At 34.2% G+C, this 16819-nt stretch overlaps 1 protein-coding gene across 1 annotated transcript; it reads right to left on the bottom strand.

Moving 5' to 3' along the window:
* Nucleotides 1-2134: 2134 nt before the first annotated feature.
* LOC110653444 (la-related protein 6B) lies at nt 2135-15565 on the bottom strand. The gene is made up of 10 exons (XM_021809085.2): nt 14789-15565; nt 6209-6290; nt 5280-5374; nt 5114-5185; nt 4862-4941; nt 4659-4758; nt 3914-3961; nt 3758-3823; nt 2994-3143; nt 2135-2570 (listed from the first exon to the last, which is right to left on the bottom strand). Exons 1-10 carry the CDS (start codon nt 15362-15364, stop codon nt 2319-2321), a joined length of 1521 nt encoding a protein of 506 aa, XP_021664777.2. The 5' UTR covers nt 15365-15565; the 3' UTR covers nt 2135-2318.
* Nucleotides 15566-16819: the final 1254 nt, after the last annotated feature.

Genomic DNA, 16819 nt, shown 5'->3' with positions numbered 1-16819 from the left:
TATTGATTGTGTTTGTATTTAATTTGTATTCTTAAGAAATGATTTTAATTTGAGATTACAAATTAATCTCTTTATGGGTATCAATACTATTTTAATTTTGGGGATTGATTTTTTTTTTCCTAATGGGTTGTAAGGGGGAGGAGAGAGAGAAAAGATGGTACAGGAGAGAGGGAGAGGAGAAAGAGAAATAGTAGTATGGTAGGGCAGAGAGGAAGGCTGGAGTGAGGTTGCAGGTTGCTGTGTCTAAGAGATGGGTGCAAGTAAAAGAGAGGAGAGTCTGAGAGAGAATAGAGGGAAAGGAGCAATAAATATGGAGGAGAGAGAATAGAGTTGAGAGAGTATTCATATCCAAATTGAACATGCCACTTCAGCGCCAAAAACTTACAAACTGGCTAATGAAGATTAGGGGGGTTTTATTGTTTAAAAAATTAAAATTTGAGGAGTGTTATGTTGCAAATTGAATTTTAAGGACAATGTTATTATAACACGCTAAGTTCAGAGATAATAAGTGAAATTTATCCTAATAAGTAATGATCACAATTTGAGTGCCGCTAATAAAGTATGCATCACCTTTTGGAGTTTTGAGAACAAATTCAATAGTTGAAATGATAAGTTATATAATGAAAAAAGGTTCAAATATGTCCTTATACTTTTCATGAATGACTAAATAAGTTAAATTTTAGGCTAAATAAACCCATAACTTTACATTTAAGGTCAAATTAGTCCAACCATAATAAAATATTATTTCCAATAATTTTAAATATTAAAAATTATTTATATTTTTAATTAAAATAAAAATTAAAAAAATAATAATTTAACATAAGCCCATATCCCTCTCCTTTTTATTCTTCTTTCCCATACGCAATGTAATTACTGAGCTAAAGGGTTTGGTTTTTAGGGATATTTTATCAAGTTGCAGCCAATTCTTGTAAAAGCTACCCTTGAAAGGCAACCACAAGAAGGAGATAAGCTTACAAGCTCATCATGCTCCTTGACAATAACTTCTCAAGTCTTGCTCTCTAATAGACAACTCAAGTCCCTAGAAGGGCTAGACATGTCCGTTAGAGGCTCAATTAGCAAAATATCCTCAAACTATGTTTTGAGCAGTGGTTCAAGGAGCACGAATGGCAACGGTGAACAGTGGACGGACTTCTTCGAAGAATTCTTCCAGTGATTTTTGATATTTTGCTTCTTGATGTTTGTGGGTTTGAAAGAGAATGCAGAATTTCTAGGTTGAAAGGGGAGGGGGAGGGAAGCTTTTTTGGGTTTGATATATATATATATATTTTTTAATTTTTTTAATTAAAAATGATAAATATTTTTAAAATTTAAAAATAATATTTTATTACTAAAAAAATAATATTTTATTAAGTTTAAGTTAATTTGAGTTTGAATTAAAAGTTTAAAAGTTAATTAGGCCAGAAAGTTAAAAATAGACTTATTTGAACCTCATACAATAATACAAGGGCATGTATAACTTTTTATCATTACCTAATCATTTGAAATTTTAATCATATGAAATATATAATTTTATTTAATTTCATCTGCATTAATAATTCTGACTATTTAAATTTTCTAAATAAAATTAAATATATACTACTCGTATCGAATTTTTCTTTCGTTTAAAATTATTTATCATATTTAAAAAAATTAAAATGTAAAAATCTTTTTTAAATTTTGCCTTTTATTTTAAAAAATATTATAATAAATATTTATATAATTTTTAAGATGAAATAAATAGGAATTCAATCAATTTCTAATTTATTTTTATACAAACGAGATTATCCAATCTTTTCATTAATTAATGCGCAAAACCTAAATTCCACATAAAAATGGTGCTTACTAGTTTTTAATTAAGTTAAAAATTTAAACAAAATAATGGCCACAGCTTCTTCAAAGTCTCTCAAAGTAAGCAAACACTAAAACCACAGCCATCAAAGCTCTCTCGAGGTAAGTCTCAGCCGCAAACGCATTACTCCAACTTCACTTGAATTAAGAGAGAGAGAGGGAGAGAGTCATGTAATTTACAGTTTTAATTGTAATATCAAAAGTCTGGTTCACATTTTATTTATAAGTATGGCTCACTTCCCACCAAGGGTTTCAATCTTTTCATTTCTACAACATACAGCTAATGTGATAGCAAATTTTTTTATAAAGTATTAACAAACTTGTTCTGCAACATCCATACAAAAATACAAAACGCCAACAGACCAAATACTGCGAACTTGACCCTTACACCAACTATTTAGCCCATTGTAAAACCCTGCTATCAACATCCTTCAATCCCACAGTAGAATCTCTAGTCTTGAAAAAGACTATCATGCAATATTAACAGCAACTGGCTTCCCCCGACCCATTGCAAAACCTCTTGTGCCATCTGGCATACGGGGCCCCGGGGGTTGCTTCCCCATACCTGGCTGCTCACCAATAACTGGATTATTTGAAGGGGGAGTTCCCACATGATTTCCACGGTTATTTTGATGGTATTGAGCCCTCCCGCGTCCCTTTCCCCGACCCCGGTTGCGCCCTTTTCTATGTGCACCCTCCTTTTCATTCACATGATCCTCTCCCTGTCCAAGAGGAGGCACATTAAAACTCTTGAGACCTAAATCATCATTTAATGGGAGGAAAACAGGGATGCCTTTTCAGGCACATCAAAAGGAAAACAAACCATTCTTCTGGATTCAAAGCAGTCAGATCTTTCTGTCCTAATCAACAGAAAATTACAAAAATAGAACTAGCCTATCTCCTTTTTTTTTTTTATCCCTTTTTTTGTAGATGATAAATTTCTTTATCAACTAACTGATCTCATTTTATAAGGAATAAAAAGTAAGCCAATTCAGAGCCAATATTTCTCGGATTTTAATGTCCAAACAATAAATTACTTCTCAAATGTCAGTTTCAACTGGCCATATCTGCGAATAATTTTCTCAAAATCAAGGACCTTTAAAATAGTGCATAATCAGAATCAATGGAAAGCTGCCAGTACTTACAGTCGGTTCATGTGAATGAGCATCATATTGTTGGGAAGGATCTTCGTTCTGTTTTTCATTCAGCTGTTGCTCAGATATACAAGCCTCATCTTCCTCAGAGTACCCTTGCCCATCATGTCCCTTCTTTCCCCGAGCTTGGGTAGGTTTTGACTAAAGATGAAAGAAACAAACACAAATCATGAGACAAATCTAACTCCAATAGTTGGATAAGACTTGTCAAACAATAATTTGACTAGTCGAGCCTTGAAGTTTAAATTCAATGAATGAAACAGAATACATTTCACATCCAAATATGCATGTTGTGACTTGGGGAAAAAAATTCATAGAAAATAACTAGGAATGTCTGGATAGAGGCCTAGAAAAAAAAAAATGAGAGAATAAAAAGAGAATAAATTTCAAACAGTAAGTAAATAGATTTCAAATCTGTTCCACAACAGGATGGCAAAAACTGCAGATACCATTAAATGAAAACCTTTCAAGTTGTAGGACTCGACATAGTTACATATCTGATGTTCAGTGTAAGACGTGTTTCATCTCATGTGTCATCTTTTTGAACTTTTTTTTTTTAATTATTCTCTCCTTATAATATGTAACTATTTCAGATATCATCCAATCTGCCAATCTTTGGAAACGTATAGTTGAGCATTACAAAATGTCAAATCAAGATGATGGTTTTGAAAACTCGGGGGTTTGGCTACAAATTCTCATCAGAATTATGTTTGCAAATAAGTAGCAAGAGAAGAGGAAATAATGTAGGCAGATACCATGTGTTTTAGCATTAACCGAACTTTAAGACCACTCCAGTTCTCCTCATCATTTAGCTCAACTACCTGCAAAATAGAATATGCATTTAACTTCTCTAGTGAGAAATGAAATATAGAGGGGAGCATTCACTCGATTGTAGAAAACACAACACTTACTGCTTTCTCAGCTATCTCAACAGACTCATATTCCACAAATGCATGCAACTGCACATGACACAAGTTGCAATGTTAGATAAGCATCTCAATACCAAATTAAATATATTATTCAATACCAAAAGATTAGCAACACATATGAGCTGCTAAAATAACAACAGAATAGCTACAAAATTCATGTCTTCAATGAAAACAAGCCTTGCATGGCATTAACTGCCAATGCTACAAATTCCAACTGTGTATTGGCAATTTGGCATCGAAGGATAAACAACATATCTTTCATCATATCAGGATCACTGTCTCACTTTACTACTTGCTTCCATCCAGTCCCCCCCTCCTTCTAATGCACCTTCCATTCTCGCAGTTTCAAACTGTCTTAGCAAATACAGAGCCCACCCAATGACTCTTAACATAGGAAACAAAATAAGAATTCCCTGTCATTTCTTGCCTTTTTTTTTTTAACTTTTTTGGCTGGTCTGTCTTCAGGGACAAGATTCAAAATCATGTTATTTATCATTGGCATCTTTTCAAGCATGTAAAATTTATTCTTCCTTTTTATATTTCCAGCTTTGCAGCTCCAGTTATCCTTGGGCATCGCCATTAGAAAACCAGCACAAGACGGTGTAACCAAACAAGGGAAATTGAGAGTGTTGACAAATGAAAAAACATAACAAAAAGCTTAAAAAATATGGCGAAGGTGGTCCCATGTGTTTCATGTATGCATCCATGAACATCAAGACAAATGAACCTTGTTACTGAAATGCATTCCATCAGCTTTTGCAGATCTAGATGCTGAAGAGGCCCCACCACCAGAAGTTTGAGGTGGACAGGTACGTATAGTCTTCACACTGAGAAGTAAAAACTCAACAGTATTAATTGTCTATTATATATATATATATACATATATATTCACATGAATTGTATAAATCTGACAAGCAACCGTCTTATTACCTTCCAACAGCAGAGAATATCTTCATGAGGTTTTGATGACAATGATCTTCAGGTAAATTTTCAGCAACAATTATGCGAGACTAAAGTTCAAAAAGTAAATAACAAATCATGGTAGACTCTAAACTAAAAATAAGGGCATGGTAATGGAATAACAAGCAAGCCTTTCATACACCAAACTTGAAGACAGTTTGAAAAGTTACACTAACAAAAACAATGCAGGTAAACAGACTGACAAAAAAGGAAAAAACCTACTTGCAACTCTTCCACATCTGACTCAGTTAAGGGGTGCCGCCGTTTAACTTTCTTTCCATCTTCACTAACTACCTGCAGAATGTTGTGTCAAAAAGTAAGATGGTCAATAGAACACCGGGAAGAATAAATAAGAACAGATGCATTGGAAAACATATGAAAAACTTACGATCTTTGATGAGTTCCGCAAGATGGAAGCAAGTTGAGAATTACTATTTATGGCAGCTTTGATCTTCTTAAAGGAAGCAACAACAGATATTGGCACTACATCAAAGTAGACAATATGTTAAAATGAATTGAAACATTTGAAATAGTAACAGTTCAAACATCCAATTCTAAAGTGACAATTTCTAAATAACCTTTTTCCTTCTTCTTGTTTTACAACTTCCTTTTATTAGACCATCTATCATATGTTGAGTAACAAAGGAGAATTACAAACATGCCATCTAAACTACTCTATCCCTCAAAAGGCCAATCCAAACTAGTTTGAAACTAAGAATAAGTTGAGTTATCCTATCCTATCCCCAAAACCTTTCCTATCATATTTGGCCTTGGTGCATGCACACACATACAAATGTATAAAAAGAGTAGAATTAATTTTAAAATTCAGAAACAAAAGTCAGTCTAATGCAGCTGCATTTACAAAAATCATGGAAAAAAATTCAGGGAAAAAGACATTGTCACTCACTGATTGGAAGTTTAATAAATGGAAAAATTATATTTTATCATAGTATCTTGAGACGAATGTAATTTGCATAAACTTCATTTTATTCTAGAACAAGATCATTATAAGGTATGAACTTCTAAATCCAAAGCCCATATGAATCAGAAGCATTGAGAAAGGCACCATTTACATTAGAACATCTATAGAACTCTCACAACAGTTTATCCATCAATTCACAATAACAAGACAACAAAAGGCAGTATTTTCCCTGAAGTTGCTTTGACCAAAAGCAACCGAAATTATATAACAGTTACAAATAAAAAGAAATGAAAAGAAAAACTTACATTGAATAGCAGAAACGCTAGAATTAGAGGATTAAGAAACAAACTATGCTAAAATGAAAAGTAAAAACCCACTAAAACCAGAGATCTTACCATATCCCTCAGGATCCTTGTGTATAAACCTTATCAAATGATCAGTAGTCGCCAAATTTATATCACTGAAATAATACTCCACCTGTAAACAGCAGTCCAAATGTCCCCCAAAAAAATTAATAACATGCAATTTGTGACAACACAAGGTAATACTTGAGTATTGAAACTAGAAAATAATCTATAAAATCCCTTGTTATACTGATTATAGGTCCAAGCAGCAAATCCCTTGTCCTCCCTCTCAACTAGAAAGTCCAAACAATCTAGCAAACCATGAGCAACCTCACAAAATCCATCTCCTAAACATAAATCCCATATGCAGGTGAAAAATTTTGCATGAAAGGAAACAGATGATGAATCCAAAGTTTCCTAATGTCCAATAATTACCAAAATAAGCCATAACCTCAATTTTCAAGAGGCAATTGGTCACACTGAGCTTAAGAAGCTCCCAGGAGGTGTTCAGTAGCTCCCATTTACTCCAAGGGTTAGTAAATACAACAACAATGACTTTAATAAACTCAACTAAGCCACAATTTCCAACCAGATGTGGTTGGCTACAGTCTTTTTAAATTATGCTCTGTTTAAGAAATCACAAAATGATGTAGGACCTGGACTTCCAAGAAGCAAGAGAAGAGGCAAAAGAAGCAAAATGGTTTAAAAAAAAAATCCAGAGCTTTACATGCCCCAGAGTGTGTGCCAGCAGCCCGCACACCCCAGGGCATGTCACAAGCAGGTGCAGCAATCTGCACATCACATGCCCTAGAGCGTGTGACAGGAATAATCACACACCCATGGCCGCGTGACCCTCAGCCCAGCCAGCATGAATCACGTTTTTTCAGTCCAATTTCACTCCTATTTCATGTTTGACCAAGATACTACATCAGATTTAGTTTTCTTATTGTTTTCTATTCTAATTAGCACTTATTTTAATTTCCCACTTCAACTAGGATTAGTTTATTCCTATTTCATCCAGACTTCTTAATGCATTTAGGTTTATCTAAACTTCCTAAACAGTATCTTTATATACCTACTGTGTTTAGGGGTCTTAAAACTCTATATAAACCCCTAATTTCTAATGCGGTGCTATTTGGATACAAACGTACCTCTAAGCTGTCCAAGCAATCCAAACACATTTCTACTTCCAATTTTGGCTAGATTTAGTTTATTTTATTTTCCTATTTCAATAAAGATTAGTTATTTAAGTTTCCTACTACATCTAGGATTTTGTTTTTCCTATTTTATTTAGATTTTCTATTATATTTATGTTTATCTAAAATTCCTAGATACCTTTATTTGTCATTCCTAATTAGTTTACAACTAGTAAATTTATTCCTACTTAGATTAAGATTTAAAACTCTATAAATATCCATGTACTCTTGTATTTTATAGATGATGAGATTTTAATAGACTTTGATAATTTTCTCTTCAATAAAGTTATTTTTTGCTTTATTTTTCTTTAACCTTTCTATTAAATCTTGTGTTCTTAATGTCTTAGATTAAATTTTATTTATTTTCAAGTGTTTGATTAAGTGTCAATCTTTTTTCACACTACATACTGCATCAATTTTTATGTAATTGAGTTATAGTGTCAATTTCATTCAATAAAAATCCAGCAGAGAATTTCCTCTCATGTTACATTCTTTATGTGTGGATTGTGGACTATATTCTTAAGTTACACTGTGTCAGGTGGTATTAGAGTGGGGAATTCACCCCAATTACGATAGCTAACCTTGATGGAGGTGGTGATTATAGTCGTTCCCATGATAGTGATTAGGGAACAGAGCACTTTAACCATAGGAATGACACGTTGCAAGTTGCAACAATTTGAGCAACATCTGGAGTTACACAGTGTCTCAAATTCGGGCACATTTAAGACGCTTCAAACAAATTGTCGATCATCTTGATGCTTTGGGAATCAATGCAAACAGGGATCGGGTTAAAAATAAAAACCTAAAAGATGATGTATCTTATGATGATCCTATTTATCGACAAATTCCTATTTGTAGACAATGTTTATAATGAAGATTCGAAAGAAGCATACGTGTAGGACCCTTATGGATATCCTAGAAATTGGCGATAAGGTGATTATGGGAGAAGGGGTGTTCATGGATATTATAAGAGGGGTAGCAAAGAATTTTGAATCTGATAAAAAGTTGATTTCCTAACTTCAATGGGAATTTGACTATTGAGGAATTCTTGGACTAGATAATCGATGTGGAGAGGTTTTTTGATTACACGGAGACGGCTCCAAAAAGAAAAGTCAAGGTAGTAGCATGTTGGCTGAAAGGTAGAGCCTCCCTTGGTGGGAGAGGTTGCAAGCTAAAAGGGTGATTCGTGCGTGGTATTGGATGAAGTATCTATTGCAACAAGAATTCTTACCACCAAATTATGAGCAAATACTCTTCCAACAATACCAAAGGTGTCAACAAGAAAACCGTACGGTTCATGAGATTAGCCAGGAGGAATAATCTTCATGAATCCCAAGGGCAATCGATGGCGATGTATTTGGAAGGATTGAAGCCCACAATCAAAGATCATGTTGGTATCCAAGTGTTGAGAACCTTGTCCAAGGCAAAAGGCGGAGATGATGAAGTAAGAGGGGATTCACCATGATTCTTATCCAAGGTATACTGAAGACAATGAACAACCAATAGATGGGAAAGAGGAAAAGAAGGTTCTTAAGGTGCTCCACATGTTGTTAAAGGGGGAAAAGTAAGCAATAAGGTGTTATGTATCAGACCTGCACTTAATCCAAAAAAAGAGAAAGGGAGCTAGAAAGAGAGTTGGTTGAGAAAAGAAGGAGAAGGGGGAGAAAATTTAGAAAGAATATAGAGAAGAAGAGAGATAACTCTTTGTATTTGATTCTTGAATAAGAAACACAGGTGCTTTTCATACATTTTATACTCAATCCCTTCTTATAACTGTCACAGACACACTCAACTAATTACAACAGATTCTCCAAGAGTTATATAACTACTTCCTCCCTCTCTATTAATTCTTATATTTCCCCTCACAACTTACTAACTACTCTACTTCCTTAATCATAATATTCACCATTCCTTGAAATCATTCTTGTCCTCAAGAATGATGAAAGAGACAACAAACAGCAAAAACATATTGCAATTATAGACCACATGCTACTACTAGGACCTGTAATGAATCTTAATGTGCAAATCTAATATCCTGCATATTGGAACTAGTTCTTCATATTTGCCCTTTTTTCTGCCTTCTCCATCTTTTGAATTCATCTTCTTCAAGAATTATAGATGTAGCACCCTTCAAGATTAATTTCTTCTTTAGCCTTATTGATTTCTCCCATTTATCCTCTATCGAAATTAGAAAAACACAAGAATAGAACTCAAAATTAAGATCAAGGTCCTCTTGAAGTAGTAAGCTCAATCCATCCCCTTTCCTGCAAGAAATTTCAGGTTTACGGATTGTGGGTTGTGCAACTTTAATCTCCAATGCTATTTTCCAATCCAACATTTATTTGGATTGTCCAACTTGAATCTCTAATATTCCAATTTTCTGCTCAAACACTTCTTTCATCCCTAACTGAGACAAAATCATCACTTGTGTCACTGAACAAACGACTTTCATTTCATAGTTAACTCCTGTTTCCCCCCATTGCATCATTTGTTTGCCCCTCATTACCCTCTTTAGCATTTTCCTTCTTTGAATCCTCACTCACAGTTAATGTATTAGCAATGAAATCTTGTTCCATCTCAGTGCCCTTGCCATTCCTATTGGAAACTTTACTTGAGGCATCTTGGCCTTCATTTGGCTCTTCATCCATTGAATGAGAATTAAAGAAGTCTCTGGGAATAAGCAACAGTCCTTTGTTCTCAGAAACCTTGTTTCTGGGATCTGGCCAATTCATCCTCATTGTTGCAGACTTCTTTACCCTTATCTTTCATCATAATATTCATAAAGGCTCGAAATTCTTTCCTGAAAGAATTGAGTTCCAAAGAACTTTTCTTTACTTCCTCCTTTAGGCCTCAAGACACTTCTTAGAAATCCCTCATCTTTTCTTCCAGCCTGGCAATCCTAATCATTTCTTGACTTACTATCACAAATCTAGTCATATTTCTGACTCACAACGGCTGAAAATTGAATCATTCTCTCCACATACTAGATTTGAAACCCAAACAGAAGAAAAGATTGAAGAAAGATTAAGAATACAGAATTCAAGAAAATAATGGAAAATTTCAAGAAAAGAAATAGAAATTTGAGGAAGAAAGAAGGGTTTCCAAAATTGAAGGAAGAAACCCTAATTTCAAGGTTGTTGAGAAAGGAAAAATTAGAAAAGGAAGAAAGAAATATAGAGAGAAAGAAATATGTATTTCAAGGTATAATGAAAGAAAGAAAGAAAGAAAAAGAAAGAGAAGAGAATGAGAAGGGAATTTGGATTCTTAGAAGAAAAAAGAGCAGAAACAGGGTTCTGTTGAGAAGAAGAAATAGAGCAAGAAACAATAGGGAAAGAAAGGAAAGAAATTTCTAGGAAAGAAGGGAAAAAATTCAGGGTAAGAAGGAAGAATAAATTGAGGAAGAAGGGGAAAAAATTTAGAGGGAAAGAAGAGAGAAAGAAACCTGATTCTAGCCTAGGTGCAACTCAGATGAACCATATATCAAATTAAGCCCACTCAAAACCAAGCTCTGATACCAATTTGTTAAGTATCAAACCCGCACTTAATCCATAAACAGAGTAAAAAAACTAGAAAGAGACTTCGTTGAGAAAAGAAGAAGGGGGAGAAAATTTAGAAAGAATATAGAAAAGAAGAGAGATAACTCTTTGTATTTGATTCTTGAATGTGAAATACAGGTGCTTTTCCCACATTTTATACTCAGTCCCCTCTTATATCTGTCACAGACACACTCAACTAATTACAACAGATTCTCTAACAGTTCTATAACTGCTTCCTCCCTCTCTATTAATTCTTATATTTCCTCTCACAACTTACTAACTACTCTACTCCCTTAATCTTAAAACATAAGAGTCCAACAGGTGGAGTTGATAAGGCAATTAGTTCCAATCCTTCGAAAGGTACTAATCCCCACGCCAATCCAGCTCCTATTAAATGTCATAAATGCAATGAGAAGCACAAGTCACATGAATGTCCAAAGAGAAAAACTATCAATTTGATTGAAAAACAAAAGGAAATCTATTGTGAGCCAGAAGAAGTGGAGGATGAGATGGAAGAATTCTTGTATGAAGAGTCCATGGGGAGGAAGTTGATGTTCTTGCAAAAGGTAGAGGATAAGACATCAAGTGTTTTGCAGAATTGGGAAAAGAGTAACATAAGGTTAAAATTGGAGCCTTGGTTGTATTGCCTTAGACCATGGCTGCTAAAATGGGGGAATTATCTAACCCTATACATCCTATTATTTCCATTAATTTTATTTGTCCTGGTATTCTTGTGGAAACAAATGAGTGTGAACTGTGAAGATGCTCAACTCAATTTTTCTTGAGTCAACATTATTCAAATCAATAAAGAAGTCCATGGGGTGTGCTCCCTTAACAAAGTTTCTAATTCTTTCCATTTCAAAGTCCGTGGACGGGTTTATTCCAAGTGGAAGAGAATGGTGCACAAAGGAAGCAAAAGGGTGATAGCAACAAAAATTTCAAAGCTTTACACACTCCAAGGCATGGGCCAATAGGCCCCCACACGCCCCAAGGCGTATCACAAGCAAGTGCAGCAATTTGCACATCACACGCCTTACGGTTTATGATCCTATTGTGTTTATGGGTCTTAAAACTCCATTAAAAAAAAAAAACCCCTTAATTTCCATGTAATTGATTTTTAGTTTTTCATTAAAAATCTAGTAGTAAATTTCCTCTCAAGTTTCACTTTGTGTGTGGAGTATGTTCTTTTCTTAAGCTATGCTGCGTCATAAAAGGTCTAGCTTAGGAAAAACAATAATAATAAAAAAGACATTCTCATGGTTCAAATTTTATTTTATTTTATTATTATTATTATTATTTTACTTTTCCTTTCTTTGGTTTTGCAAGGGGGAGGGGGGTTGCACCTTCAAATTAATGTTCTCTCTTTATGCTAAAGCAAACTACAAACTAGTCACATGAAAGTAAAATTATAGGAGAGGAATTAAGATGTGGTCCCACTCTTCAGAATTTTACCGTTGCCTATCAAACAACAATTTAAATCATAAGTACTTCTACTTTCCAAAAACTCATAGAAGAAAAATGAAAAAGGTTTATTTGTGATTAGACAATAGTTAAAAAGGAAATAAAGTTGACAAGCCTTCTTGCTTCATATATGGTAAGAAAAACATGATGTGTAATGTAGGACTAGAAATGCCATGTATAATTTCAACCATAATTGTAACCTCTTAAAGGTAATTGAAGATCTTTTTTTTTTCTTTTTTTAATCAAGAAGGAAAAGATTCTACTCTTGATCACCATTCAAAATGGTAGGCAAATGAAAAATGACTGAATAAGGGTAATTCTTCAATGGCTTTTTCCTAGCATTAGTAACCACCTCAAAAACAATTGTTGAAGTTCATTAATATATTCTATTTGAATTTCCATGGTAAGATATGTAATAGATCATATTTCCAACACATAAATTGAATTAAATAACACAAATGGAAAAATAATTATATATTTCACACTCATTACCTTTCCAATTAATTTGCCTTCAATAATATATATATTTGTTCCCTCCTACAATTTCAATCATTAAAACTTATTGACAACGAAAGCCTTATCAAAAATAAATGGTGTGTACCTATGCGGCCAATAGGTATTGACTACTGAGGGAATTTTGGGAAAAAGAAACAAATTCTCAGATTGGGAGAAACTAGTTCTTAGATTTTGGGGGAACAAATTCTCAACTTTATTGTTCAGAATAATAGTCAATAATCAAAATAGGTCTGTAAATAAAATAGAGGAACTACACCCTATTTATAGAGTTTGTAACCCCAATCACATTAGGATTTTAGAATCGAAATTCAACTCTAAATTAGGACTTATACATTAAATAAAAAAGTAAATAAAATTAATTATTTTCTATATTTTTTCCAAAAACAAGTAGTCCTAAAATCTCTAGGATTTCCTACATCATGAGGCCTTTGCATTACAGGCTCTAAGTAGGGATCAAATGATAACCTTTCAATGATTGGCATAAATGAGCAAAGCTACTCTGACTAAATTCAAAAAAAATTCAAATTTGACTCAGTTTTAATAGAATCCATTCAAGCTCTAGCTTGAATAGCAATACACGAAAAATTTGAGTATTTCACTACCCGCTTGAGTGGCTTACAAGCCTAATCAAGTATTCAGGTAGTTATAAAATTTTAAGCAAATTTTGTATTACATTATATTATTTATAATAATTAGTGAATTCAAGCTTAAACTTGAGTTCACATGAAGCTATTAGAGCTTTATATCTAGATTAGCAAACAAATTTACCTACAGTTTTCAAACATCCCAACAGTCAAAAGAAAATAATAATGTGGCTCTATTTTTGTGTCAAACAGCTTGTATTTTGAGCAAGACATCAATATCCCCTAACAAATGCACGGTAAAACCAGCAGGAAACAAACAACAAAGATACAATTCATTATCTAATACAGTTTCCACATTTTGTTTTTGGAAAGTGCCAATTACAGACTACAAGAAAAATCTTCATTTTTACAGGATCAAAAAAGCAGGTGAACAGCTGTTCAACTCCCAGATGCCAGCTACAATTCTTTAGGTAATTCTCCCAGTTTGTCATCTTATTTATTATTTTCTAATCCATGTATTTGACGTTGTCTGCAAATCCCAAGGGACTAAGCATATACGTTTACCTAATGCACAATAAACAGAAAGTATCGATTGCTAAAGGTTAGTCACAACAATTTTCCAACCAACCCCAACCCAAATAAAAAAGTGGGGAAGTACATCTTAGTTAACGCTCATATCCTGACTCCAAGATTTTATAAGCGATCGATTCACAAAAGAAAAACAAGTAGAGGAAACAATTGTTTTTATATGCAAAAACCTCAAATGCCTGCTATCAATTGAAAACATGATTGATAAAACCGTAATCTACTTCAACCCGTCTACAGAACATATGTAGATGTAGAGTATCAATAAGCTTGCAATATCTGTCAATATTGACATTGGTAACTCTATACATCAAATGTTCAAGTACCCTCACTCTCTTGCTATTAAGTCCAGATAATCATTCAACAGTATAATCTATTTAATCCAAAATGTATACTAACATCTAATAATACACAATTTAGAATCCTGCATTTGGCTGGATGTGTGCGTGCACTTCACTCTATCCGCATAGTATAATCCAGATAATTGTTGTTAATGGTTGTTATTTTGATTACCGGGGTAATTGAACATTCTTTACACAACATGCTTAGCAAACGCCTTGACCCAGAAAAAAAATAAAAACAAAAAAGACTTGGGTGCAGAAAAAATAAGTGTTACCAATCAGTTAAATCCACTCCACACTCCACCAGCAAACTATAATTTATTATCATTTAGCTCAGACTTCACAGTAACTAGAATGTAATTTTGCAGTTCTACACCACTGTCAATACTAGTCTGGAAGCCAAGATACTCACTTGATTCAAAAGTTTCTGCACAGTCTCATCAGATAGTCCATTTCTGTCAGTTTTGGACGCATGATCTGATGATGCTACATCCTTCTTAGCAGCCACCTCCACATCTTCCTCTGACTGCCCCTTCTTGTGAGTCGGAGCAAAGTGATTTTGATTCTGATGATGCTGATTCCCATGATACTGCACAGGCAAATAGTGACTATTCTGACCGTGATGATGATTGTTATGGCTCCGAACTGGAACGTACTGCTGATTATGATGCTGATGCTGGTGGTGGTGGTGCGGATGGTGATTCTGGACAGGGATCACGTGAGGCACAGGCACAGGGCTATGAATGGGGACATGAAACGTAGAGGGAGGAGGCGGAGGATAGATATGCATCATGGCAGCAGGAGGTGAAGGAGGAGGAGGGGGCGGCCGTTGTTGTGGGCGCGTGGGGACAAACTCAGGAGCCTGCGCGTTGAGTTTACTGAAGGACTCATTCCGGGAAAGCGATGGATCCGAAGAAGAAGAAGAAGAAGAAGATTGAGATTGATCTACGGTTTCTGATGCAGGTTCCACTTCAGAATCTTGTGCCATTACTATGATTACTAGTATAAAATCTTGAGTATGTAATTTTGATTTTGATGCTTGTTAGGGTTAAAAATAGATTTGGGGATCTAGGGTTTTTTTCTTTCCTATTTCTTTTTTCCTTCCAGCAGGGAAGGATCGGAGAGGATGGGCCCAGGAGAGGGCGAGTAGACAGATGGAGAGGATTTCTCAGCTCCAAGAGAGATCATAGTTGGCAATTTATAGTTGAGATTCAACCTGGTTTTTGGTGGGGCCTTGTGGGCTCCATTTAAGATAGATAGTACCGCAATAGATTAAGAAGCCTATATTGGTACTTAAGCTAAGGGAAATTATAAAACTTAGAAGAGTATACTTTAATAGTGTGAATTATAACGCTTTTAATTTTAAGATTTATACTTTGTTTTGATATAAATAAAGATCTATGACTTTTATGCCGTTAGCACTTTAAGAATAAAGCATTAATAATATTAAGTGATACTAATTTGGCATGTTGACGTCAACACTATGTTTACGCCAATCATTTTTATATTATTATTCATTTTGTGGCTTGAATTAAAAAAAATAAAAGTTCAAGTTTTTGATATTAAAAGCGCAAAAATTTAAAAAGTATATTGAAAAATATAAGAAAGAGAGAGAGAATGAGATAGAAAGAGAAAAAAAATTAGGAAAAAGATGTAGGCAAAAGAGAGCAAAAGACAAAATGAGATATATAAGTAGAGAAGGAAAGGCATGAAACTCTCTCTCTCTCTCTCTCTCTCTCTCTCTCTCTCTCTCTCTCTCTCTCTCTCTCTCTCTATATATATATATATATATATATATAACACTCTTCCTCTCTGCCATGTCTCTCTCTTCCTATTTGTTTCTCTCTCCATCTCTTTCCCTCTCTACATCTATCTCTTCTTTTTTTTTTTTGTAATCCAACTTTACGCCTCTCTTTTTTACTATAGCTAATTAAGAGATAAAAAAAATTAGGAGGGCAAGAGAGAGAGAGAGAGAGAGAGAGGAGGGGGGGGGGGGATTGGAAGAGAGGGAGTAGTGGGAGAAAGACAAAGAGTAAGAGAGATATGAGAAGACAAAGACAGAGTGACTTTCTTATACATCTCTTCCTATATCTCTCTATCTTTCTCTCCTATCATGCATCTCTCTATCCTCATCTCTCTTCCAATCTATCTCTCTTTCCTACAGCTCTCTCACTTTCCTCATTGTTTATCTCTCTCCATTTCTCCCTCTTCATAAACAATAAAAATAATCGTTCAGCATGAAAATCAAAAATCAAGAGAGAAATATTTTGAATTCAATTATTATAACCTCCACTTTATATGAAAAAAGAGTTTAATAACTATTTAATAAAATATTTATATTTAGATTTGTATTTTTTTTTTATACACACTTGTTTCTTGCTAAATTGATTTTACTCAATTTACACATGTTAAAAATAAGTATGGCATTTTCTCATGTGTGAGC

This window comes from Hevea brasiliensis, chromosome 9 (assembly GCF_030052815.1).
Source record: "Hevea brasiliensis isolate MT/VB/25A 57/8 chromosome 9, ASM3005281v1, whole genome shotgun sequence".
Lineage (NCBI taxonomy): Eukaryota > Viridiplantae > Streptophyta > Magnoliopsida > Malpighiales > Euphorbiaceae > Hevea > Hevea brasiliensis.
This window is presented reverse-complemented; position numbering and strand designations above follow the sequence as displayed.